The 24,432-nt window shown below is 39.8% G+C and overlaps 1 protein-coding gene across 2 annotated transcripts in view; it reads left to right on the top strand.

Annotated features, from left to right (window-relative positions):
- The window catches only part of TBC1D15 (TBC1 domain family member 15), a 46,470-nt gene extending 22,498 nt beyond the window's left edge, over positions 1 to 23,972 (top strand). For both annotated transcript variants that reach the window (XM_048500779.1, XM_048500778.1), the window contains 12 exons: positions 1,386 to 1,479; positions 4,610 to 4,807; positions 4,901 to 5,029; positions 6,319 to 6,422; positions 6,855 to 6,949; positions 8,971 to 9,087; positions 10,097 to 10,197; positions 13,390 to 13,489; positions 14,658 to 14,755; positions 20,519 to 20,635; positions 21,285 to 21,371; positions 22,564 to 23,972. In XM_048500779.1, coding sequence (XP_048356736.1) covers positions 1,386 to 1,479; positions 4,610 to 4,807; positions 4,901 to 5,029; positions 6,319 to 6,422; positions 6,855 to 6,949; positions 8,971 to 9,087; positions 10,097 to 10,197; positions 13,390 to 13,489; positions 14,658 to 14,755; positions 20,519 to 20,635; positions 21,285 to 21,371; positions 22,564 to 22,749 — 1,426 coding nt within the window. In that variant the 3' untranslated portion in view covers positions 22,750 to 23,972. The remainder of the gene's footprint in view (positions 1 to 1,385; positions 1,480 to 4,609; positions 4,808 to 4,900; positions 5,030 to 6,318; positions 6,423 to 6,854; positions 6,950 to 8,970; positions 9,088 to 10,096; positions 10,198 to 13,389; positions 13,490 to 14,657; positions 14,756 to 20,518; positions 20,636 to 21,284; positions 21,372 to 22,563) is intronic.
- The last annotated feature ends 460 nt before the right edge of the window (positions 23,973 to 24,432 follow it).

The following is a 24,432-nucleotide window of genomic DNA, read 5'->3' as shown; positions in this document are numbered from 1 at the left end:
TCCGTGTGGAGTTTGGGGTGGGGTGAGTGCGCACTGACTGGCTCAGCATTCCTCTCTGTTCCTGCTCCCGAACTCCACATGGAGTTCGGGTGGGGGTGGCTTGCCAACATGCCCCCATGTGACCTGACCCAGTGCCCCAGGATCCAGCCCTAGACACACACACACACCATGGTTATGCTAGTGCCTTACAGCCATCACCTTTCAACTCCGCCAGAGTTTTGTTGAGGAAAAGGTTCCTGAGGTTTTCAGGAAAGAAACAGAAAACAATGGGTGGAGGATGATGGTTTTGCATTTTTTCGTCTGGATTTTTCCTGTCCCTTCCTCAAGGCCATTTCATTTCTGGTGTGATAGTTTGGTTAGAACAGGAAACTAAGGTTAAATGGGCCAGGGTACACTTTGTCATAAAATTCACTCAATGACCTTGGCCCAGTCACTCTCAAATTAATCTTGTGGAGAGGAGAAAGTGGGGGTGGGAGGGACACTGTGTCTGCCATGAGCTACTTGGAGGAGACATATAAAACTCTCACAGCAAATTTAAAAAGCAGCCTTTTTTTAGTCACTTCCAAATTAGAACTTCAGTGAGATGGAATAAATTTTTTGAGGCTTTGTCTCTTTGAAAGACTGAGTTCAGTTCGTTTTAATGTTACTGAAACAATATATATTTCAACTCTTAGAAAATTAGAAATAGTTGATTAGAGAGTGTGAATTGGTTTTGAATATTACCCAGAGCAACTTTCACTTTAATTAAACTGGCTTTGGGTAATGTTGTCCAATCAACCATCCGTTACTATCTCAAGGGGGCATTCATTTAAGTGGGGTAGCTAAGCGTGACACAAGACACAGTCTGGGTTTCCTGGTTTGTATTAGCCAGTTTCACTTTTAGTTTATTAACAGTCATGTTGTCAGGACTGATTATGTGGTCTCTTCTGATTTGAAGATGTAATCTCTTCATATCCTCTGGTGTGCACACAGTATCTTTTTATGTTTCTATTGGAAAGCGATAGCATTTTATTAAAAGTCTTATCTAAGACTTTAATAACAGAAGAAGTGGTAGCTGCTCCAGGTAACTGTGATATAAAAGTAATAAAGTGATTTGTTGCAGACGCTAGCAATAGGAAATTCAACCAGCTAATTTCCTGAATAAGCCTGGGGGTGATGATCATATTCTTTTAACTTTCTAAATGTGGTGTCATATCCATTCCCAGATTATGCACAAACTGTCCTTTTAAAGGTTTGCACAATTTTTGGTTAGTTTTGCAAAAGCAAAGATGTACTTCAAGGCATTTTAAAATATAATGGTTGCATTGTTGGTGTGCTCAAAAGAGAGAATGTTAGCTTATAAGAAAGTATAGAAATTTGTAAAGAAAAATTGGTTTTGTTTTCAGATCTCCACACGATAGAAGAGTTCTTGTGAATTGTCAGAGTATTTCACAGTCCTTTGAAAATCTCCTTGATGAACCAACATATGGTCTGATACAGGTACATGTAATTACTGTTCTTCTAATTCCTATAGTAAGCTTCAGGACATAAAAATAACCATTTCTTAAATTAGATATTAAAACTGGTGACAGATCCCTCTGCCTATTTGTTTGCAGTCCTTTCTTAGTTGTTTCCAAATAACCTTGAATGGATCTGGGTTCATGAAAGCCATTTGTGGCAGCTCCATATTTCCATTTTAGCTTCAAACACTCTTCAGACAATCTCAAGGGAAGCCTTGGCAGGTTAGTGAGTTGCAGCATAGCAGGGTCGGATCTGTAGAAGAAGAGGGAAGTGGTGAAAATTGTAACTCACCTCTTCCATGGGTTCTTGCATGAATAGGGCCAACTTATGCAGGTGGGGGTGATGATTTTTGTCAATTCCTGATTGTTTCCATGTCCCTCTTTGTTTCTGGTTTTCTGATTTCAAGGAGTGGCTTTTGGAAGGAGGGAGTTGTGGTGGCTGGAATGGGCATTGGCAGAGATTCACACCATGAACACTGTTCCATTTGTACTTTTTAGATAGACTTCTCCATATAACATGAGGTACCAGCAGATTCAGTATTGATTCGGGGTGACTGTAACTTTAGTAAAAGTACAAGGCAAATAATTTGGATATTGTACCAAAAGTTTGTAATGGGTAACTATTTCCTCTTTGGGATCTTTTATATAGTCTTGTAGGGCTCTTTCTTCAAATTTTTTCTCAGTTCAGAGTGACAGTAAGGGCAGTGATTGAAACCATACCTTCTGTGGTATAGATCCGTGTATTGGATCTTGCCTGACTTCAGATGAGCCAATTTAAATTGAATTGAGAAAAATGAGATAATGAATTGAGATAATAGGCATGTCCTGTTGTCTATATTAATACCGGACATTTGGGGTTCAACCAAGATGTTAAAATGAACTGACTTGGGATACTTCTTGTCCAGCTAAATTGAGGAGGGAAGAGAGAGACTAATTAGGCTTGAGCAAAAATGAAAAAAAATCAGTAAAATTTGGATTAGCTTTATCAGACCTCCACATTATTAGTAAACCTGAAAAACCTGAATATCTGTTTTGAGAAACCCGAAAAAGCTATGAGGAATTTTTTGGTGTTTTTGCGGTTTTCTATCTGTAGGGGGTTTATTTTTCAAGGTAACATCACCAAACTTTCAGGGTGACTTCGGGAGACTCTCCTGATGAGACCATCCAAAGTTGCTGAAGTTTGGTTAAAGGGGCCCAATGTTATGGGCCTCCAAAAGGTGTCCCACCATCTCTTATTTTTTTCCAATGGTTTCTGGTGGTAGATGAGGACTAGTTCTTTGATGACCTGTGGCACTGCCCCCTCCCCAGACTTCACCAAATCTGAGTGCTGTTATCCAGAGAGTCTCCTGAAGCCACTCTGCAAGTTTGGTGCCTCTGTCTTGAAGAATATCCCTTTAGACATTCCCAGAAACCCCCCCGATTCTCCTGTTAAAGTTACTTGGCTTCTTTATAGCCAATGGGGAGTTTCTGGGTTTGTGTATTCAGGGAGCACATTTCAAAGATAAAGACACCAAACTTTCATGGTGGCTTCAGGAGACCCTCCTGGTTAGAATACTCAGGTTGGGTGAAGTTTGGTTTAGGGAGGCCAGTTCTGAGGGTCCTCAAAGGGGTGGCCCCCATCCCCATTGCCCCCTGAGCCAACCTTCACCAAAATTGGGTTCTCTCATCAGGAGACTTTTCCAAAGCCACTCTGAAAGTGTGGTGCCTCTATCTTAAAAGTGCACCCTCTACAGACATTCCGAGATATTCCCCATTGGGTACAATGGAGCCAAGTTAAGATTGAAGAATCTGGCAGGTTTCAGCAACAATCTATGTGTGGGAAAATTTCCCACCATAGACTTACGTGTGTGGGAAAAAATGGTTTATTTCCCCCCACCACAGACTTACATGAGGCTTGCTGTTGTGTTTTAGTTGCACTGCGCTAGAGATTTTATTGGGAGCTCTGGTAGAAGTCTTGTTCTGGGTTGAGGCACCAAATTTGCCACACAGCTGCTGGTGACTCTCTTTGTAAGAACCACCAAATTTTTGAAGTTTGGGTGGGTTGGGGTCTAATTCTCTGGGCACCAAGTTTTCCTTCATTTGGTTGCACTACTCAGAGCAAGATTCTCACCAGAGCCCCCCCCCCCCCTAAAATAAAATCTCCAACTAAGTGCCAGTTGGGGATAACAGTGATCCCATCCCTCCCTCTGCTTCCCATTGTTTCAAATGGAGGGAAAAAACTTTTTAGAACAGGGGAAAGTAGCTAAATCCTTAGTCCTACTGTGCAAGTACTAAAAACTGCTCCAAATTCCAAAGGAACCTGGAAGGAGCTGGTCTAAAAACTCTGAAGCCTAAGTAACCAGTGTTTTAAGTCAGCCCATCTTCACGTATGGTGAAGGTGGGACTGAATCCCGAAAGGTTACTTTTACACTTTTTAGCTATTTGCAAATCCAGAACCTTCACTCTTATTTGAACCTGCTAATATCCCATTAAGAAGGAAACTGAAACCCTATAGTACTAAATGAAGTGAAACTAACAAATCCTATCAAGCCCATTTATTACACTGGAAACCAACGGACAGGGCATGTAGAGGCCAGACAAGGAAGAAGATAAGACTATAGCCAGCCTCGCTTCAGCAGTGCAGGAAGGGTGGGCTTTAAGCAGTCCCACAGACCCAAGAGAAAGCCCAGAACAGACAGCAAAAGTGGAAGGGGAGGAGGGATTTGCCAGTCTGAAAAAAAATTCAAGCTGGTTTAAAGAGACTCCTAGTGGCTAGACACTGTGGAAGAGTCCCTTTAACCAGCCAAAACCTGATAAGCCGAATACCAATTTGGTTTATTGCGTTTTCTAAGTATACATCTGGGAGTGTTGTTGCAGCTTGTATTCGGGGCCAAATAAAACCCGAAAAAAGTTGAATCTGGCTTTTGAGGGGTTTTTGGGCTTATTTGGCTTTACCGAATCACCAAGCCTAACTGTAATCCATTCACTTGAACTTGGATTTGTCAACTTCCAATAGGCTTCTGGCACAATTTATCACTTGTTCTTAAGAGCAGACTTTTAAGTTCTTGTTATACATTTTCAAGCTTGTGAGACCCTTTCTTAAAACTTGTTCTTTTTCTGCTATTCTTAAGAAACTGAAAAAAGATCCTTACACAACAACGATGGGAGGATTTTCCAAAGTGACCAATTTCATTTTTGATAGTTTACGTGGGAGTGACTCAGCGACTCAGCAGCGACCACCATCAGAAATGGCAGACTTCATTAGTGATGCCATTCCGGGACTAAAAATAAATCAACAGGAAGAACCAGGATTTGAAGTCATTACACGAGTGAGTTGTTTGAAGATTAAATAGCAAGGGAGAGAGCTTTAAAAAAATTAAATAGTTGACTTGACAGTTATGTAATTCTATCTCTTTTAAAAGATTGATTTGGGAAAACGGCCTGAAGTTCACAGAAGGCAGCCAGTATCTATTGAAGAATGGATGAAGAATATGGATTCTGAAGGAAGAATCTTAAATGTTGACTCTGTGAAGCAAATGATATTCAAAGGGGTATCTCTTAATTTGTATTTTTCTTACTTAATTTGTACTTGTTTATTTTGGGGGAATACCCTTTTGTGGCAAGCTATAAGTAGGTAAAAAATTTCAGACTGCCAGAATTTTGAGTGACCTTAAAAACACACACAATTTGTGGTTCTCCAGCTTAACTGAAAAGAAACTTTCCAAGTTCTTTTTCTTTTCTTTTTTTTTTACCAAGGGGCTTTCTTCTGCTTTTCAAGTCTACAGGGTCAGGTTCTATACCATGTGACAGCCAGGTAGTACACCAGTATTGCCAGGGGGTAATACCATATCAGTAGTATGAGTAGAGTTCTAGGAGTACAATTGCCAATAAAAGGAGAAACACACTTGTTTCAGGATGAAAATTAGTCAAATGATTAGCCTTTTAATATAAAAAATTTCACTGAAATCCATAAGGTGTTTTGCTTTTAAGCATACAGGATATGAGCAAACTGGATTAAGAAGAGAGGGGGAAACAGCTGGCTCCACAATTCTAATTGGGTATATAATTATATATATATTTTAAAAAGGTTCTTGGGATGGCTTCAGTTAAATCCTGCTTTACCAATTTTGGTAAATATTTAGAAAATGTAAGATTGGGCTTTTGTATAAACATTGGTGCCTGAAGAACATTTTCTAATTATTTCTAAAAAAAATTGTTGGAATCCGTTATTATTAAGTGTTGCTAACATTTTGTGTATTGTAAGCAGTTCAGGGAAATTTTAAAGACTTGTCCATGCCTGAAGGCATATAATTTAAGCACTGATGAGACATAAGGGAAGGAGACGGGGGAGAACAGAGAAGATGGTTTACAAAATATGTAATGTTATGAAGCATACTAAGTTAATAGAAGTATTCTTTTTCATTCTGAAATTTATCATCAGAAGCATAAACACATTAAGGGAGGAACACCAACAGACAAGGGCGGGACTTAGTGAGTATGTTGACATATTTTGAAAGAGTGCTTCTTGTAGAGTGGAAGAAACTTACTGAGCATTTAAAGAAAGAGCCAGGAGTGAGGTGTGTTTGACAGCAGGGAAATGAGAATTCTGATCAAGGGGAAGTGATGAGGGCACTAGAAACCAACCACCCTGGACAGTCCAAAGGGAAGCAAGCAAAGAAGATGAGACCGTAGCAATAAACAGAAGTGATACAACCTACTGTGGCATGACGTCATTAATGGATCTTTGCATCTAAATCAGTTGGTGGTGTGGCATTTTATGAAATGCCTAATGTTGCCTTTTATTCATGTTATACGTCTCTCTCCCTGTCTCTTTCCTTAGGGGCTTTGTCATGCTTTACGAAAGGAAGTGTGGAAATTTCTTTTGGGTTATTTTTCTTGGAATAGTACTAGGGAAGAGAGAGCCAATGTGCAGAAGAGAAAAATGTGAGTAGAGGGCCTTAATTGAGTGACATTTGTGTATGCTTTCCAGAATGTATCATGGTTCTGCTGTGGACATCTCCTTTGCACCTGTCTGGGGCAACTCCTTAATGTTGTGCCATTACCTTGCTGTCTTACTCCAGATATTTTCTTTCCTATATACTGAAGAGTAAGGGAGGTTTGCAGTTGTGCTCATGGGAGGAAATTGAGGTAGTGCTCAGTGGCGCCAACTTTCCTCCTTCCAGCTTTGAGTCACACAGTGTGGCCATTGTGTTCATCCCATTCACATGTCTTCCCCCCATGCCTCAGCCTGCAGTTTTACTCATGTTCCAAGTATTGCATAGAAAATTTGTTTTCTAATTATGTTATATAAAAGGTCCCAATTTTTCCTACTATTTTAAACTACACCTTCCAAATTAGTTTCTTTTTTTTCTTCAGAGATGAATATTTTAGGATGAAACTCCAGTGGAAATCTGTCAGTGAAGAACAAGAAAGAAGAAACTACAGATTGAGAGACTACAGAAGTCTTATAGGTACTTCAAAAATATAGAATGAGAATGAGGAACAGTGGTGGTTGGGGTGACCTAATGAGCACCTGGGATTGATCCACGTGGCAAGTTTTGGGAGTTCTTTTGTAGGCAAGCATGTGTGATGATTAGCATGCTGGACTTAAGATAGTCTTCCTTTTTTCTTCCTCTGTTTTCACTGTAGGCAGAAGGTAAATTGCCTAAAGGGATTACGATCACTATGAAGAGGGAAAACATGTCATTGTTATTCATGCTCTGCCCATGTCAAAACATTTTATAAGTAACAACAGCATTATTTGGCACTTGTGGAAAATGGGGTGTGCTAGTTAATCAAACGTGCTGAATACTCAAACTTATTTTCTTTCTCAGCCCTCCCAAAAGAATCAGTGGTGAGCAAACCTTACCCCTCCTTAAGACTGTCATTGTGACATCCCCTGTGGCTGACAAGTCCCTCCTCCTTGGCCCAAAGAGCTGTCCTATACAGACAGCAGACCAGTGAGCCAACTCCCTGGAAGCCAGCCAGAAGAGTTTGTTCCTGGCAACTTGAGGCAGGCTGAGTGGTCATGAGGAGGCACCTAAGGAATGCTATAGTTAGCAGCACAGTTCACAGAAGTCTAGCAATGGTCAGAGGCTTCACTGGTCAGCAGGAAAGACAGGAGTGGAGCACATTCCTGAAGAGGCAGGGGTATGATGGTGGAAGGAGAGAAACTTACCCTTTGGGCAATGCTGGTTAACTGATCATTCTGGATAATCAAGTGCCAGATAGCAAAACTTTTAGTGTATTTGACTGAACTGTACTTTACTGTAGAATATTGCTTAACTTCACTGGCTAGTCCAAAGTGCTAGTTGTGTATGAACTTTTGTAGAAATAATTCTTGAAGGTCTGTAAAAGCAAGCCTGACTACAGAATACATGAGAAGTGCATTTTCCCCTGGTGCCAAGGATGTGTAGCATCCTTTCATAGTGTTTTGGTTCTTGCGCATATTATAGCGGATCACAGTTGAGCAGCAGCATGTGTTGCTTCTTTTTGCCCTCAAAATTTGCTCAGATTTGCTTTGGTGCCTATTGAGTGGGAAAGATGCAAAGAAGCTGTGAGTTTCCTTTCAGAAATTGAATATGTATTATGTATTACTACATGTATCACATTGTAATTAATGGAAGTTCCTCTTCCTCTAAGGAACTTTGAGCAACATATATCCCCTGTCCATTTTTTAGTCCCATGAGGTAGGTTAGGATGAGAAAGAGAGGGGGACATTCTGTACTTCATAGAAAAGTGTAGATTCGAACTTGAGTCTCCTCGTCTACTACGTCATTCATTGCAGCACACTGACATTCACTCCTACTCTCAGTGGGTAGCATGCATTTTCTTGTTTGACCATAGTTTTTCCAAGTATATGATAAATTTTATGGGTCTTGAGGTAGTGTGAACTTCATGTCACTCTGCAGTAATGTAAAGTCTGTATAGTGTATGTTGAAGGTTAAACAAAACTTAGCCCAGCAATGATTAAGGAAACATGACAAGATGGCATTTCCTAATAAAAACCACCCTATGCTAAACCAAATAGTTAAAACAGCAACACAATCTCTTTGAATTAGGCTTGTTTGCATAACATCTTTTCGCTGTTAAATTTAAGGTAATACCACATCTTTAGAAGATTTGAGCAGCATTTTACATTTAATATATCTGCAATAAATGCCTGTGTGGGTTAAAAAAACCCATTGAAAATGTTTTACATTTTAATCATTAGGTTTCTATAAAAAGTATGTAACATTTAGAAAGTGTTTGAAAATCTGCTTATAAGAAATCATCTTATTTGAGACAGGATTTTTTTTCTTTTAAATACTCTTAAAAGCTGCTTTAATGCATTTTAAATGATGTGCCATGAATGTAGTTGTCTAACTTGACACTTCAAAGCTCAGCTCAGTGTTTGAAAAATTGGAAACTTGAAGAGCATTCTGCATTTTTTAGATATAGGCTTAGTAAAAGCTGTTTTGAAAATTCATTAAATCTCTGCTTTATTTTCCAGAAAAAGATGTAAACAGGACAGACAGAACAAACAAGTTTTATGAAGGCCAAGATAATCCTGGCTTGATTTTGCTTCATGACATTTTGATGACCTATTGTATGTATGACTTTGACTTAGGTAAGTAGGAATCTTTTTGTATATGTTTACTTAACCTTGACTTTTAATCATCAACTTTCCCAGCAGCTGCTGTATTTTGTATCTAGCATGACTATTAAATTAGAGCTTATCTTATCTATGGTGATATGTGTGAATGCCAGTCTCTAAAAGTATAGATAATGTTTGTCTGTTTTATTTGATCATTCCCTGTCTTCTGTGTTCATCACAAGTATGAAGTTTAGCTGTGGAAGGTAAGACACATAGAACCGAGCTGCTGTTTGCCACTGTTGTGGATTTGCTTTTGGAAATTGATGGTGGACAATAATTCTGAGAAGGCCCTGATATATTTATTCTGGTTCTGGTATGAAATTTGAAATCTTCAATATACTGCAACATGTTTATGGATGTTTGGTAGTTTGTTGATAGGGACATGTGACGTGTGCATTTTCTGTCTGGAAGGAGAGTGATTTTTTCATCTTTAGAGGGAGGTTTTTAAAAAGTTTGCTTTGAAACTGGGGAAAATCCAGCCAAGTCTTAACCTTTTTTGTGTTAGGATATCTGGATGGGATGGGACAGGGTGGAGATAGGGTAAAATGAAAACACCCTTTGTGGGGATAAAAGGGGAGTTTTGAATGGTGAAAGCTTTGATTCATCTATGTTTGTATTGTAATGATGTGGTGTAAAACTGTGCCATAAGTATGGTGATTTACATTAAATCGCTGCCTCCTGCATTGCAGAATTAAGAACCAGTTGCATGTCTACATTCTCTGAACTACTGCAGAGTTTGAAGTTTGTACAAATGTAGTAGGGCTTCTAATACATTGGTGCATGTTTGGATATTGGAGACCATTTAAAAGTAATGGAAGTTTCAACAACTTGGGTGCTTATTGTAAAAATACTTTGGTTTTTGTTTTTCCATACAAAACGATGCACCTTAGCAAAGGAGAGACTGATTGTCAATGATTGCTTAGCACTTTCGAGTGAAATTTAAAGAGCCAGTTCAGTTGATTCTAATTTCCTTTTATTTTAGGCTATGTTCAAGGAATGAGTGATTTGCTTTCTCCTATTTTATATGTGATAGAGAATGAAGTGGATGCTTTTTGGTGCTTTGCACTGTATATGGATCAAATGGTAAATATTTTCATTTTTGTTCTTACCGTGGTCTTAAAATAGCTGATTTTCCCTGTTCAAAATGTAAAGGTGTTCTGGCTGTTTTATTTGGGCAGTATCTCTTTTATGGTATAAGAGAACTGATCAAAGTATGAAATGTATTTTTAATATGTCTAGGAAATGGAGGAAGGAGGTTATGGAGATATTTCAGATTGTACCGATGTATTCAGAAATGCAAGTTTTCTAAATTAAGTTTATTCAGATAATCAAAACAGACTTTCTGTGCTCTTGCCCTTTGTAAAATTTCCTTTTATGGTTAGCCATATGTAAGCTGTACCTGCTGGTACTTCCCACGTGCCAGATTTGTGGCATCAAAATAAGCAAGCCACTTACGATCTGATCTGTGGACCGTCTTAAATTTCCCGGCATCACTTAATCTACTGCAGGACTGCTGGTTAAGCCTTTTAACAGAATTGCTCGTTTGCATTTGAAGATTCCTCTGAAGTCATAACATTGGATGCAGAGAAACCAGAAAGCATGTAAAATTAACTCTGTGGTCAACCTCTTACATGTGTTAAGCACCCACCATTCCTCAGACTGTGTGTTTGGGCAGCTTAGATCTATACAAGCAATGTGGAGGAGGATCTTGGCATATCAGAAGAGGTTAGGGAAACTGAAGCATGACTAGCTCATCAGTAGCATAAAGTTGGAAACAGCTATATTGGTCCATTTAAAACCCGTGTAATACCTTTTATTAGAACCAACTAAATTTACAAAAGACACTTTGCATGCTTTTGAGCTTATTATTAATTTTGTTCAAGCTGGATTAGACAAAATTTTGAAAATTGAGTGGAGGAATTGGCTTTTTTAGGTTGTTACAAACTGATCTTACTGGCATTTTTTGAAATGAATGTGGGCAAATAGCAAATGACACCAACCCTAAATTACAATTGTTTGCCCTGTGCACTTCAGAGAATGATCTGACTGGAACCCTCAGTCCCTTTTCAATTTTTGTAGCATCAAGTCTGAAAAAGAATTCTGGTGAGCTTGAAAACTTGTACAATGTTTAATGTAAATTAGGTTGTCTCTAATGAAAGGTATTGTTTGGATTTTGTTCGTGTTTTCAGACAGTTGTTGAATGTTGTGAAACAAGAGCTTTTTGTTTATGTTTGATGGAACCTCTTCCCAGTCTGCATGATGAAGAGATAGGATCACGGCCCAAATTTGTGAAGATACTTTGACTTGGATCCTATAGTGTTGCTCTGTGTACACTTTTCCTGGGTACCATTAGAGGCAGCCTTCAGCTGCAGAACACTTTTTTTTCACAGTAGGTACTTTGTAGCTCATTGATGGAAATTGATTCAGTTCAAGCAGAAGTGCCCATTAAAGTAAGCTTCCCAGCAAAGAATAGCCTCTGCAATGCCCAGGAAGAAACATGCACAGTGGAAAAGTATAGGGTACTTTTTCATTGGGTATTGAGACAGCTTAGATGGTATGCCCAGTAATTTGGTACAGGAGATGGTCTGCAACACTGTGTATTGTCGATTCGGGAGGTTTTCTCCTACAGAGCTCTTCCTGCTCTGGAAATACCAGGTATGTGTTGTTCTGGTGTGAAGCTCTGAGGAAAGTTTGGCTATCTGTTTGGGGGTTTACTGTCTGCCTAATGCACTGGCAGATACCATCCCAAGGCTGCATGAGGTGGTGACTTGGAGTTTCCCAGACTAGCCATAGACTTGGAAGCTAAGATAGGTAGAGTAAGTTTGGAGAAAAACTTGTGACGAAGAGGCAAGAACATCTTATAGGATACCTATGAAAGCCTATGAGATGGCAGTGAAAGGTGAGAAAAGAGATTATTTCACAGCTAGTATCTCATCCACAAGCTGGCATCCAGCACAATTATTTAGGATAATGTGGCAACTGACGACCTTTACTGATAGGTCCCAAATTTGCAGGGAATTGACTTTCAGCTGCGACGAGTATGCAAGCTGTTCTGCAGGTAAGAACTTGTCTCTCTGCCAGGCCTTCCTGCCAGTCTTGGTCCAGTAAGTAAACTGGGGGCCCATGGGCCATCTTTGGGCCCCCATTGGACCAACTCAGCAGACTCTCCCAGGACGATGTGGAGAGAATCCTGAGGGCAGCTAAACCTACTACCTAGCTCCTAGACCCATGGCCATCCTGGCTGGTAAAAGCGAGTATGGATGAGGTGCGGGCACCTCTGAGGGATATTATTAATCTTTGATTCAATACTGGGATTTCCCCCAGTAGTTTGAAAGAGGCTGTAGTGAGCCTGCTCTTTAAAAAACCATCCCTAAATCCTTTTGATCTGGCCAATTACATCCCAGTGTCAAATCTATCTTTTCTGGGCGAAGTAATTGAGAGCAGCTCCAGGCTTACCTGGAGGAAACATTGATCCATTCCAATCTGGCTTCCTCCCTGGCTATTGAGTGGAGATGGCTCTGACTGTCCCCACGGATGACCTCCAGAGACACCTGGACTGGGGCAGATCAGCGCTGCTGTTGTTCCTGGACCTAACAGCAGCATTCAATTTGGTTAGTTTTGACATTCTGACCAACCACTGTTGGTGTTGGGATATCTGGGACAACCTTGCGGTGGCTGGGCTCCTTCCTTCAAGACCGAAGACAGTGGGTTGGTGAGAGAACTTCCACGTGATACAGGTTTGTGTGTGGGGTCTCACACAGGGCAATTCTCTCACCAATATTTAATATCTATACGGGCCCTGTTGCCATGTTGATCCAGAGGTTTGGACTGAGTTGTCATCAGTATGCTGATGACACCCGGTTCTATCTACTGATTGACAGTCATCCAGATGCCACCCCTCTGCTGGCATAAGTGCTCTAGGGAAGGTATTTACACTGGTGGAAGCCCACACCGCATCCAGGGGGGGGATTCCCTCCTATCTTAGATTGCACTGTTATTCTTACATGAGTTATGACTTTAAATACAGTTTAGGAAAATAAATCAGGGCTATGGACGTAAGAACTTGAGTTTCCATATGCAATATAGTCATGTTGCTAAAGTAGCTATAAAGTTACCAAACTTGCATCTGAATTAGTAAATATACAGCATATCAAACTGTTATGTTATTAGATCCCAAAGTTAAATTAATTCTTAGGTTTGTGATAATGGTTTTTGTTCCATACATTTTCTGGCAACCTGTCAAATACTTACATTTGTCATTTCTCTCTCATTAAGCATCAGAATTTTGAGGAGCAAATGCAGGGTATGAAGACACAACTAATTCAGCTCAGCACTTTGCTTCGCTTGCTAGATAGTGAATTTTGCAGTTACTTAGGTATGTATACTAATGCAAATCAACATACCATGGTTCTTACAGGTATTTTCAACTATACCAGAGAGTTGTTCAAATGTCCCAATTAGTATCTTAACTATGCGAAGCAGAGGTTAATGTTAATCTTATATTACTTTTATCCAACCTTCCAGGTGTCTTTTACTGTTAGTTCCAGACTGTAGCAATTGTTCAGTTTCTGGCCTGCATTGACAATGAATGTTCAAAGGTGAAGACTTGGCAACATTGGATGAATATGAGGCCAAAGTACTCATTCTTCCATTATTTCTCCCTTTATTCTGAAGTACTTTAGGCTAGAAGGGTTTTAAAAAATAATTTTACTTTTTCTATAGATTTCTTCTACCAACCCACACAGTAAATTGAGGTACACTAATTGTGGCGAGGGGGGGGGGGGGGCAAAGTGGTTTTATAACCTTTTCCTGTTAGGACATTGTCACCTGTACTGTAGTAAACAATGTCCCCAGCCAGCTACACCTAAGTACAGCCAGCCACCACTTAGTTTGCTTTTTAAACTAAAAACCACCTGGGGTATAAAACAACCCAGAAATCTGATCTTTTCCCATTAGGCTTGTTTTTATGCCCCAGTAATTTGTAATCCAGGGGACCATTTTAAGTACTCTAGATTTATTGAGCTTTCCTGACAACCTGTAGAATATTTACCTTCTGATAGAGAGATATTTGTGAGGTAGAAGTACACTCCAAGGAGTAAAAGTGTAAGAAATTTAATTTTAGATGTCTTATTTAAAAATTCATGGAAGTTTGTTAGTTGTCTAATATCAGGTTCAAAACAAGTTTTTGGGATTAAAAAGTGAAACAATAAATGAACCATACTGGTGTGAGATTTTCAGTATGAAAAATGAGGAATGAATGTGTGCAAAAAAACCCCATTCTACTTCTTGGTGAAGTGCAAGCTCTGGATGTTTTAGTACTATTAAAAACAATGACCTCTGACACCACAAACAAACAAAAAAAGAGTATTTTTAACACTGTAAACATGATGTGGTTTGGGAAAGATATATTCCCCAAAGGCAGTTTGTATAACCTCTTTTATCGGTTAATTTAAGGGTTAAATTTTATTCCTTAAATCGTACTTCTTCAGAAATAACTGTAACTTTGTGAGTTTTAATCAAGGATTTTCCCCATTTCCCAACAGAATCTCAAGATTCAGGATACCTTTATTTTTGCTTCCGATGGCTCCTAATAAGATTTAAAAGGGAATTTAGTTTTCAAGATATTCTTCATTTATGGGAGGTAAGAAAAATTGCTAAAAGTTAATGCTTTTATTAAAGGTGCACCTTCTTAAATGCTGAAACTGTGATGATCTGGGCAATGTCGTATGTAATCAAAAGTAGTCACAGAATTTAGGGGCTTAGTGGTGGTGGAGCATCTGCACTGCATGTTGAAGTTCCCAAGTCCAATCCCTGGACTTTCCAATTAAAAAGATCAGTTAATAAGTGATGTCTCTGCTTGATACCCTGGAGACCTGCTTCTAGTCTGAGCAGACAATACTAACTTTAATAGACCAATGGTCTGATTCACTGTAAGTTGGCTTCATATGTGTTCATTTACTTCATAATAAGGAAGATGCATAACAAGTTTGTCAGTTTCCGCTCTTCAAATGAAAATGCTTCAGTTAGCTGTTGTAGGTAAAATGGCACAACACATGACATTTATTTATTTAAACCATTTTATGCCACGTTTCCGCCCTATCTCTGGATGACCTCTCCTAGTAGCTTATATAGTTGCTGAAATGCGTGTGGATGAGATGGAACCGTGGGGAACCCTAAAGGCCAAGGGGCAGAGCAGTAGTCCCCCAGCACCTTACTTTGGAACCTACCCTTAAGGGAGCATCAGGACCTACAGAAAAGTGCCTCCCAGTCCCAAAAGGCACTCCAAATAGATATCACTTCAGTGATATTAAAAACCTCTGGGAGGTCCAAGAGAATTAAGAGGGTTCGCTTTCCTTATCCATCTCCTGGCATATAACCACCAGGGCAACCAAGGATTTTTCAGTCCCATAACTAAACCTGAAAATAGATTGCAGCAAATCTAAACAGTATGCTTCAGGAATCTCTGAAGCTGACCAGCCACCCCTCAGTCACCTTGCCCAAGAACATAACCTGAGACTGGTCAGTAGTTATTCACCTCTTCTGGATCCAAAGTAGGTTTCTTTAGTACTGGATGCACCACTGTTGCTTCAAGTCAGAAGCAATCACCCTGTCTCCTGGACCTAGTCCACCAGCAGATTTAAGCAGCCAGAAAAGGCAAGAATTGTACAAGCAGATGGTAAGTCTCAGACTTTTAGGAATCCTGCCACATCTTCAGACTGGAGAAGATAAAAGGTATCCCCACACAGTTGGGGAGATTGGCACCCTGGGACCATCTGATCCTGTTCCTGCTAGTGTAGAGTCCAAGTCAGAATGGGTGTGGATGACATTCCATTTACTCCCCCCCCCTGTGCCTTCTCCCAACCCCCAGGAGCAAGCCGATTCTGTGAGACCTCAACCCCTCCTGGTTCCCCCACCCTCCCCCACCCCCAACAGCCCAACCCACCAACACCCTCCTAATCCCCCCACCCACCCCCAACAGGCCATCTTTGCCAGTGGAGCAGTGGCTACTCTGCTGCCTCGTCAAACCCTTCCCTTTTCTACCCCACCTCCAAAAGGTCATCCTGGCTAGCGGAGCAGCAGCACCTTGGCACCTGCTGCTCTGTTGACCCGGCAAAACCCTCCCAGTTCCCCTACCTCAAGCCACCCCTTCCACCCTCCCCCACCTCAATCCTCACCTTTCCACCCTCCTCCACCTCTTGTCTTACTTTTCAACCCTCCCCTAAGCCACACCTTCCCACCTCCAACCCACTTCTTTCCATCCCCACCTCAAGCCTCATCTTTCAACCCTCTCCCACTCTAAGCCTCACCTTTCTACCTTCCCTCACCCCAATACTCATTTTTCAATCCTCCCCCTCCCCAGGCCTCACCTTTCAACCCTTCCCCAACCCAAGCTTCACCTTTCCACCCTAAGCCACTGCTTTCCACATTCCCCCAGTCCTCACCTTCCCCACCTCTCCCACCCCAAGACACACCTTTCTACCCCCCATCCCCCACCACAAGCAACAGACCCAGGATCAGGTTGGTGGAAGCATCACACCAGGAGGTTTGGGAGGAGGGGTGCAACAGCCCCAGTAAAGCCCATTGCAGGGGGGAATGCTTGCTCATGCCCCCCCATTTGCTCGGGACTATTGCATCACCCCCTGCAATGGGCTTTGCTGCTAGTGTTCTATGAAATGTTGACCATTTTTAAACTAATTTTCCTGCAGTAAAGTTTTATTGTTAACATTTAAATTTCCTCAAATATACTAGAATGAAAACAAACTGTCTCCAGATTTAGTGTGTGTAATCACTTTTCAGGATCTACCTGTTAATTCATTCTGAAAACAAAACATTGAACAAGAAAATTGTTCTGACTTCCCTGTGATAACAACAGATAGTTTCAGACATACTATTTAGCGATACTAATGATAATACAGAGTTTGGTGGAAGGATTTGTTTTCCCTTTTATTTTTCTGCTTCTGGTAAAGGATAGTTAAAATTGCCAGAGTTTTAAGAACCCTAAAAGTGTTTCATAATTAAATCTGTCATATTGTTCAGCCAAATATTATCCAGTGATGCTTTCAAAGACTATTAGTTCTCTTCTCTTAATTTTAAACTCCCACATAAGGACCCAACAAACTTACTGGAAATATTTCATACTCACTGTGAATGGCAGACACTGCCAGAACCTAGCCATGCTGTTTGCTTTCAGGTCCTCTGAAAAATCTGTAACAAGAAATTAATTATAGATAGAAAAATACAATACCTTGCTTATGAACTATGTAGATAAGGGTTTAATTAGAACCACTAATGCGGAAACATTTATAACCTTTAATGAAACCTGTAATGAAAAAATGTTGAACTTTTTTCCCCCTGATATAATTAAGTTTCTAGAAAAAAGAATTCTTTGGAGATTTTTGAAATTATACATACAGGCAGTCTTAAATTGTGGAAAGAAAGGTTTATAATTTCCAACTTATAAAAAACTCATATGGAAGCATTTGTTTGTACTACTATAGAGTATAACTTGTTCTCTTTCTCTTCTGAAGTATGATGCATATTTGGGGATTAACCACTTGCTCCTATGCAAGTTACACCCATCTAAGCCATTGAAATGATGAATGTCCTTAGCTTGGAGTTAGGGTTGCACTATAAAGGGATAATCCTCTTCAAATTTACTTGAGAGTAAGAAAATGGAAGTCATTGGAGTTTCTTCCATGTGAATGTATAAGATCAGATTGCAAAAGTAGTAACTGCTCACTCATGTTAAGAAATTTGTTTGACGAGGGTTACCATATACACTCATGTATACCGTATATACTCATGTATAAGTCGAATTTTTCAGCACATTTTTAATGCTGAAAAAGCTCCCCTCGACTTATATGCGGGTCATTAAAAATTTTTGTGTGTTTTTACTTTGCCGGCCAGCAGGGGGCACAGTTTTTATGCTAGCGCAGGGGTAGGGAACCTGCGGCTCTCCAGATGTTCAGGAACTGCAATTCCCATCAGCCTCTGTCAGCATGGCCAATTGGCCATTCTGGTAGGGGCTGATGGGAATTGTAGTTCCTGAACATCTGGAGAGCCGCAGGTTCCCTACCCCTGTGCTAGCGGAACCAAAATTCCAGGGTACCCTCAGAGGACACTCCTGATGATACCAGCCAAGTTTGGTAAAGTTTGGTTCAGGGGGTCCAAAGCTATGGACCCCCAAATGAGGTGCCCCCAACCTCCATTGTTTTCAATGGGAGCTATTAGTAGATGGGGCTACCCTTTTGAGGGTCCATAACTTTGGGCCCTCTGAACCAAACTTCATCAAACCTGGCTGGTCTCATCAGGAGAGTCTCTTTATGATACCAGCCAGGTTTGGTGAAGTTTGGGTCAGGGGATCCAAAGTTATTGACCCCCAAAGGGGATGCCCCATCCCCCATTGTTTACAATGGAAGCTAATAGTAGATTTTCTATTTCTGATAATATCCCTCTTAAAATCTAAGTTGGGTTATATTTGGACATACAGATGATGATGAGGAATCCAGTTTTGGAGGATTTTAACTCTTGTGTTTTAGCTTGGTTGCTGGTTGAGCTAAGGTTTTTGTACTTTTAAAGTTATTGTTGATACCATATTGTTCTTGTTGACCCTCTTTTCCACTTACGGAGCCAGTTTACTGTTTTTCTTTGAAATAAATATTCAAAAACATTTAACCTACTGATGCCTCAATTGATGTAATTTTATTGGCATCTATTTTTATTTTTGAAATTTACCAGCAGCTGCTGCATTTCCCACCCTCGACTTATACGCGAGTCAATAAGTTTTCCCAGTTTTTTGTGGTAAAATTAGGTGCCTCGACTTATATGCGGGTTGACTTATACGCGAGTATATACGGTAAGTCGAATTTTTCAGCACATTTTTAATGCTGAAAAAGCTCCCCTCGACTTATATGCGGGTCATTAAAAATTTTTGTGTTTTTACTTTGCCGGCCAGCAGGGGGCGCAGTTTTTATGCTGGTGGCACCAAAATTTCAGGGTACCCTCAGAAGACATTCCTGATGATAGCAGCCAAGTTTGGTAAAGTTTGGTTCAGGGGGTCCAAAGTTATGGACCCCCAAAGGAGGTGCCCCCATTCCCCATTGTTTTCAATGGGAGCTATTAGTAGACGGGGCCACCCTTTGAGGATCCATAACTTTGGACCCTCTGAACCAAACTTCACCAAACCTGGCTGGTCTCATCAGGAGAGTCTCTTTATGATACCAGCCAGGTTTGGTGAAGTTTGGGTCAGGGGATCCAAGGTTATTGACCCCCAAAAGGGATACCCCATCCCCCACTGTTTACAATGGAAGCTAATAGTAGATTTTCCATTTCTGATAATATCCCTCTTAAAATCTAAGTTGGGTTATATTTGGACATACAGATGATGATGAGGAATCCAGTTTTGAAGTATTTTAACTTTTGTGTTTTAGCTTGGTTGCTGGTTGAGCTAAGGTTTTTGTACTTTTAAAGTTATTGTTGATACCATATTGTTCTTGTTGACCCTCTTTTCCACTTACAGAGCCAGTTTACTGTTTTTCTTTGAAATATTCAAAAACATTTAACCTACTGATGCCTCAATTGATGTAATTTTATTGGTATCTATTTTTATTTTTGAAATTTACCAGCAGCTGCTGCATTTCCCACCCTCGACTTATACGCGAGTCAATAAGTTTTCCCATTTTTTTGTGGTAAAATTAGGTGCTTCGACTTATATGCGGGTCGACTTATACACGAGTATATACGGTATATGCTTAAAGTAATTTTCCCCAAACAGTGTTTAAACTAGACTGTTAATTTGACATGTAAAACCTTATTAAGTTACGTATTCTTACATCTTGCAATTCCTGACTATTTTCCTTCTACAGCTTTACTGTTGTTGTGTTATTTGTTAAATATTTATGCCAAGCAGACCTCAAAGGATTTGAGAGGAATGTTCTCTAAATGTGATGTCTACTGTGAGAAAGGCTTAGGCTTCATACCACCTGCATTTACTTTAGAAAGCTGGTTCATTCAAAGAAGGGCCTCTCCAGAAGGCCTCAACGGCTAGGAAGTCCTTCTGACTTCTTAGTAGCTTTGGTAGCTTTGGCCCCTTCCACACACGCAAAATAATGCGTTTTCAAACCACTTTCACAACTGTTTGCAAGTGGATTTTGCCATTCCGCACAGCTTCTAAGAGCACTGAAAGCAGTTTGAAAGTGCATTATTCTGCATGTGCGGAATGAGCCTTTGTTTAGAGTATGAGAGAAGGTGAAAGATGCCATTTGGTTTCTTCCAAATACAGAAACGTTTCGCAGATCAGAATAATTCAAGATTAGCTCATTTAGGTGGCTAAAACTATACCATTATATTTTCAGGGAAAATGTTCAGGTTCTCGATTCAACAGCAACTTTAATATTTTTACCAGGTAATGTGGACAGAGTTGCCTTGCCAGAACTTCCATCTTCTTATCTGTTGTGCTATCCTAGAATCTGAAAAACAGCAAATAATGGAGAAACATTATGGCTTTAATGAAATACTGAAGGTATTGGCTGCACATTAATTTAAAATCCAAATTTCTGCTTTTCTTGTATTTTTGTCTTATGTTGAAAATGAAACGTGTTCATGAGGATTTGTAATTAGTTTACCATTTGGGTGTCCTACAGAATCCTCCAAGGAGTAAGACTGTTTAACAAATGTTAGTAGTCAGCTGTGTGTTTACTCTTGATAAGTGGTACTAAAAATTCATACATGTTACTGACATCTTAACCCATCACATTAAGGAGACACTGTTTTAGGAAGCAGCTTTCTTATTCAGTTGTGTTTTTTAAAAAGGCTAACTGGTCTTCATGGCTAACTGGACAACTTTTTATTGACTTGGAGCAAATGCCCTGGGCCAGGGAGTTCTATTTGGTACAAAATGCTGGCACTGAGTCTGGCAGTGTTGCTTCGGGTGACCTCTGTATGGTCCAGGAGAGATCACCTAATTCTCATTTCAAGCAAGATTACTCGTGGATGCTGAGAATTTCCTAGAATGACAGCAGTCTTCCTTCTGGCTAAGAGCCAGGGGCGCTGGTGGTAGATGGCCACACCTGAGCCCTGCTCAGTGTTGCCATATGACAGACCTCTTAATCTGAATGCTACTGATCATGTACATTTGGTTGCACTTTGTGATTCTTTTTGTTACGTTGTAGCATATAAATGAACTGTCTATGAAAATCAATGTGGAAGAAGTACTTTGCAAAGCAGAGGCCATTTCTATACAGATGATGAACTGCAAGGTAAAAGTAAAGCATATATTGTCTGAGTGTTGCATGTAGTAAGAACATAAATGAAGCATGTTCAGAAAATAACCCTTAAATTTGGATTTGAAAAAGAGATGCTGTTTATTTCAACTCTCATTGTTAGCCCTTTTCAGTCATTGCATCCATGCATACTGAAAGCCTCCTCAACAAGCATAGATTTTCTGGATATCTGAAGATGCCATTGGGTCTGAAAAGTGGGAATGTGTATATGTAACATGCAAGTACAGTTTTGATGAAAGTTTAACCTTGGTAAGCTGCTTAGAGATGCTTGAATGAGGCAGGGTATAAATCTCATAAATAAATATGTGAACTGACCACTGGATTTTTCAGCATTGATTTGGGTGCGTCCAAGATGTATGCACATGCAGAATATACACATGGTCACCATACATATTGAGAGCATTGTGGGTAACGCTCCCAGTATACACATTTGTTGGGTACAGTTGGGTACTGAAAAGTACTAATTTTTTTCTGAATGCTAATAAAGTAAATGCATGTATGTAATATAGAATGTAGCCATTGAGAGTATAGAATTGTAATAATGACAGGAAAGGTTGAAGAAGGCAGGCAAAGGGGAAGACCCAACATGAGATGAATTGACTCAGTCAAGGAAACAATGGCCCTTAATTTGCAAGACCTGAGTAATGTTGTTAGCAATGTGATTCTTTTGAGATAATGGTCATAGAGTTGCCATAAGTTGGAAGTGACTTGATGGCATTTAACATATGCACAGAATGCACAGCAGTTACCTGTGGTGGTCGAAAACAGCTTTTCTTCCAGAATTATCAGCGTATTGTAGTAGTTAGTGGTTAAGAGCAAGTAGACTGTAATCTGGAGAACCAGATTTGATTCCCCACTCTTTCACATGAGTGGCAGACTCTTATCTAGTGAACTGAATTTGTTCCCCTCTCCTACACATGAAGCCTGGTGGATGACCATGGGTTAGTCACAATTCTCTCAGAACTCTCTCAGCCCCACTACCTCACAAGGTGTCTGTTGTGAGGAGCGGAAGGGAAGGAATTTGTAAGCTGCTTTGACTCTCCTTACAGGAGAGAAAAACAGGGTATCAATCCAAACTCTTCTCCTTTTTAGTGTATGTTACATTGTATGTATTGTGTACAGTTCCTCTGTACAGTTCCTCTGTAAACTATTAAATATTGCTTCACAGGAATTGCCTCAAGCAGTCTGTGAAGTTTTGAGATTAGAAAACAGTGCCGTGACGACGCCGGACTCAGACACAGGAGAAGATGAGACTGTTGGTGATATCAGCTGCGCTGCACCAGCACATCCGGTTGTGAGCAATGGAACAAAGGAGAGCACTGAGCAGGAGGCCCACACCATAGCCACAGATTGACACCTGTACAGTTGTTTATTTTTTTATTTTGGAGAGACACTTTATTACAATTGTTTCTTTCAAGCATTTGAGGTTGGATATTTAAGATTCTGTGTTGATTAAGCTTTAAAGATTTGGGGGAAGAGATGTGTACTGTAATGCATCGAAGCGTTACAACATGACCTGATTATTTTTGTAGTTTCTTCTACCAAAATAGCCTTTTTGTTTTCAATAACATTCCTTAATATTTTTATAGTCAAGTGCATTTTTTCTCTTTGATGTTATGGAAATCAGCTGAATGGGAATGACTTGGGAATAGATGCATCTGTATTACTTTCACTTCTGCAACTTTTCAGCATTGATGGTTCTTAGATTTAATGAGATTCAAAAACTCTTCTGTACTGTTTACCAAGTGAAAAGATGCTAATTTCATAATTAATAATGCTTTGTAAATGAAAGGATTGAAGTCTTTTTCAGATGTTTACAAAAATACTTTCTAAGTATTTGTGGTGGTTGAGTATAGATTTGCAATGATTTTCTTTTGTGCTGCTGCTGGATTTTGAATTTTTTGTAATCCAAGGTGGCTGAACAGTACTTTTTACATATTAGCATCTCTTCACTGATACACGTGTATGTATAAATGAGATACATATCCAAACTTGTGAGTATTAAATGATAAATCTATTTTCACTATTTTGACTAGGTGAAGCTTGGTTGTTCATTCAAACAGTTCTGACCAATTTTAATATAGCTTCAACCCTGGGTATTTTTGAAAACCATTTTTTTAAAGTAAGGATATATGTTTGGAAATAGTCCTACATCTGATGTGATTTATCAGCAGCTGTCTTCATTACCTAACTAATAATGTTTATCTTTGCTTAATACCATAGTAGTATTTGATAGGAACCTACTTAAGTTGCCTTTATGCTAGACTTCTTGGTAATCTTTACAAGCAGGAAAAATTTAAATGCAAAATACTAACCCCCTTGGGTGTGATCTGCTATTTTGGTTCCCTTGCGCAAGTTCAGTGGGTGTGGATGGGGCTTGGTTTGCTTGGAAAAAATGGCTATTGAATTATGTCCTTTGCCTTTAACAACAAATTACTTGCATTTGAGAACTACAAGCTCATATTATGCCATTCTGTGACTTTTTATAGTTATGTGGAACCTGACTGAATTAATTCAGGATACTTGTTTCCATTTGAGAACCACTGTACATATTATGAAATAAAATGCAAAGTTTAATGGTGTTAAAAACGTATTTCTTTAGGGGAGAGGGGTGATGCCCATCAAAAAAGTGTGAGACATTTCTGTGATTTGCACACAGATATCAAGTGGATCTATTCTGCTGTGGCAGATTGTATTAATGATAATATAAGGTTGGAAGTGCTGTAAATATGGAGAAATTTAAATGTGCTTGTCTCATTGTGTAATAGAATTAAACCCACATTTAAGCACTCGAGAGACCCACTGGACAGATTTGATTTGAATACCTGGACTGTGTAATTCATCTTTGTGGTCTCTGTGCAGTCTTAGACCAGCCATGGAGGACTGATTTCGAAAGCCTCCAGAATCATCTACTAACTGGAGTGCTCCCCTTCCCCTCTCGAGTCAAGCTGCACATTTTTCCCCTTAGCAGATCACATGATAGAGGGGGAGGGAGTGCTCCTTCCCTCAATTCTCTTTCTGCCGCAATAGAGAGTGA

The sequence above is a fragment of the Sphaerodactylus townsendi genome, linkage group LG06, assembly GCF_021028975.2.
Source record: "Sphaerodactylus townsendi isolate TG3544 linkage group LG06, MPM_Stown_v2.3, whole genome shotgun sequence".
Lineage (NCBI taxonomy): Eukaryota > Metazoa > Chordata > Lepidosauria > Squamata > Sphaerodactylidae > Sphaerodactylus > Sphaerodactylus townsendi.
This window is presented reverse-complemented; position numbering and strand designations above follow the sequence as displayed.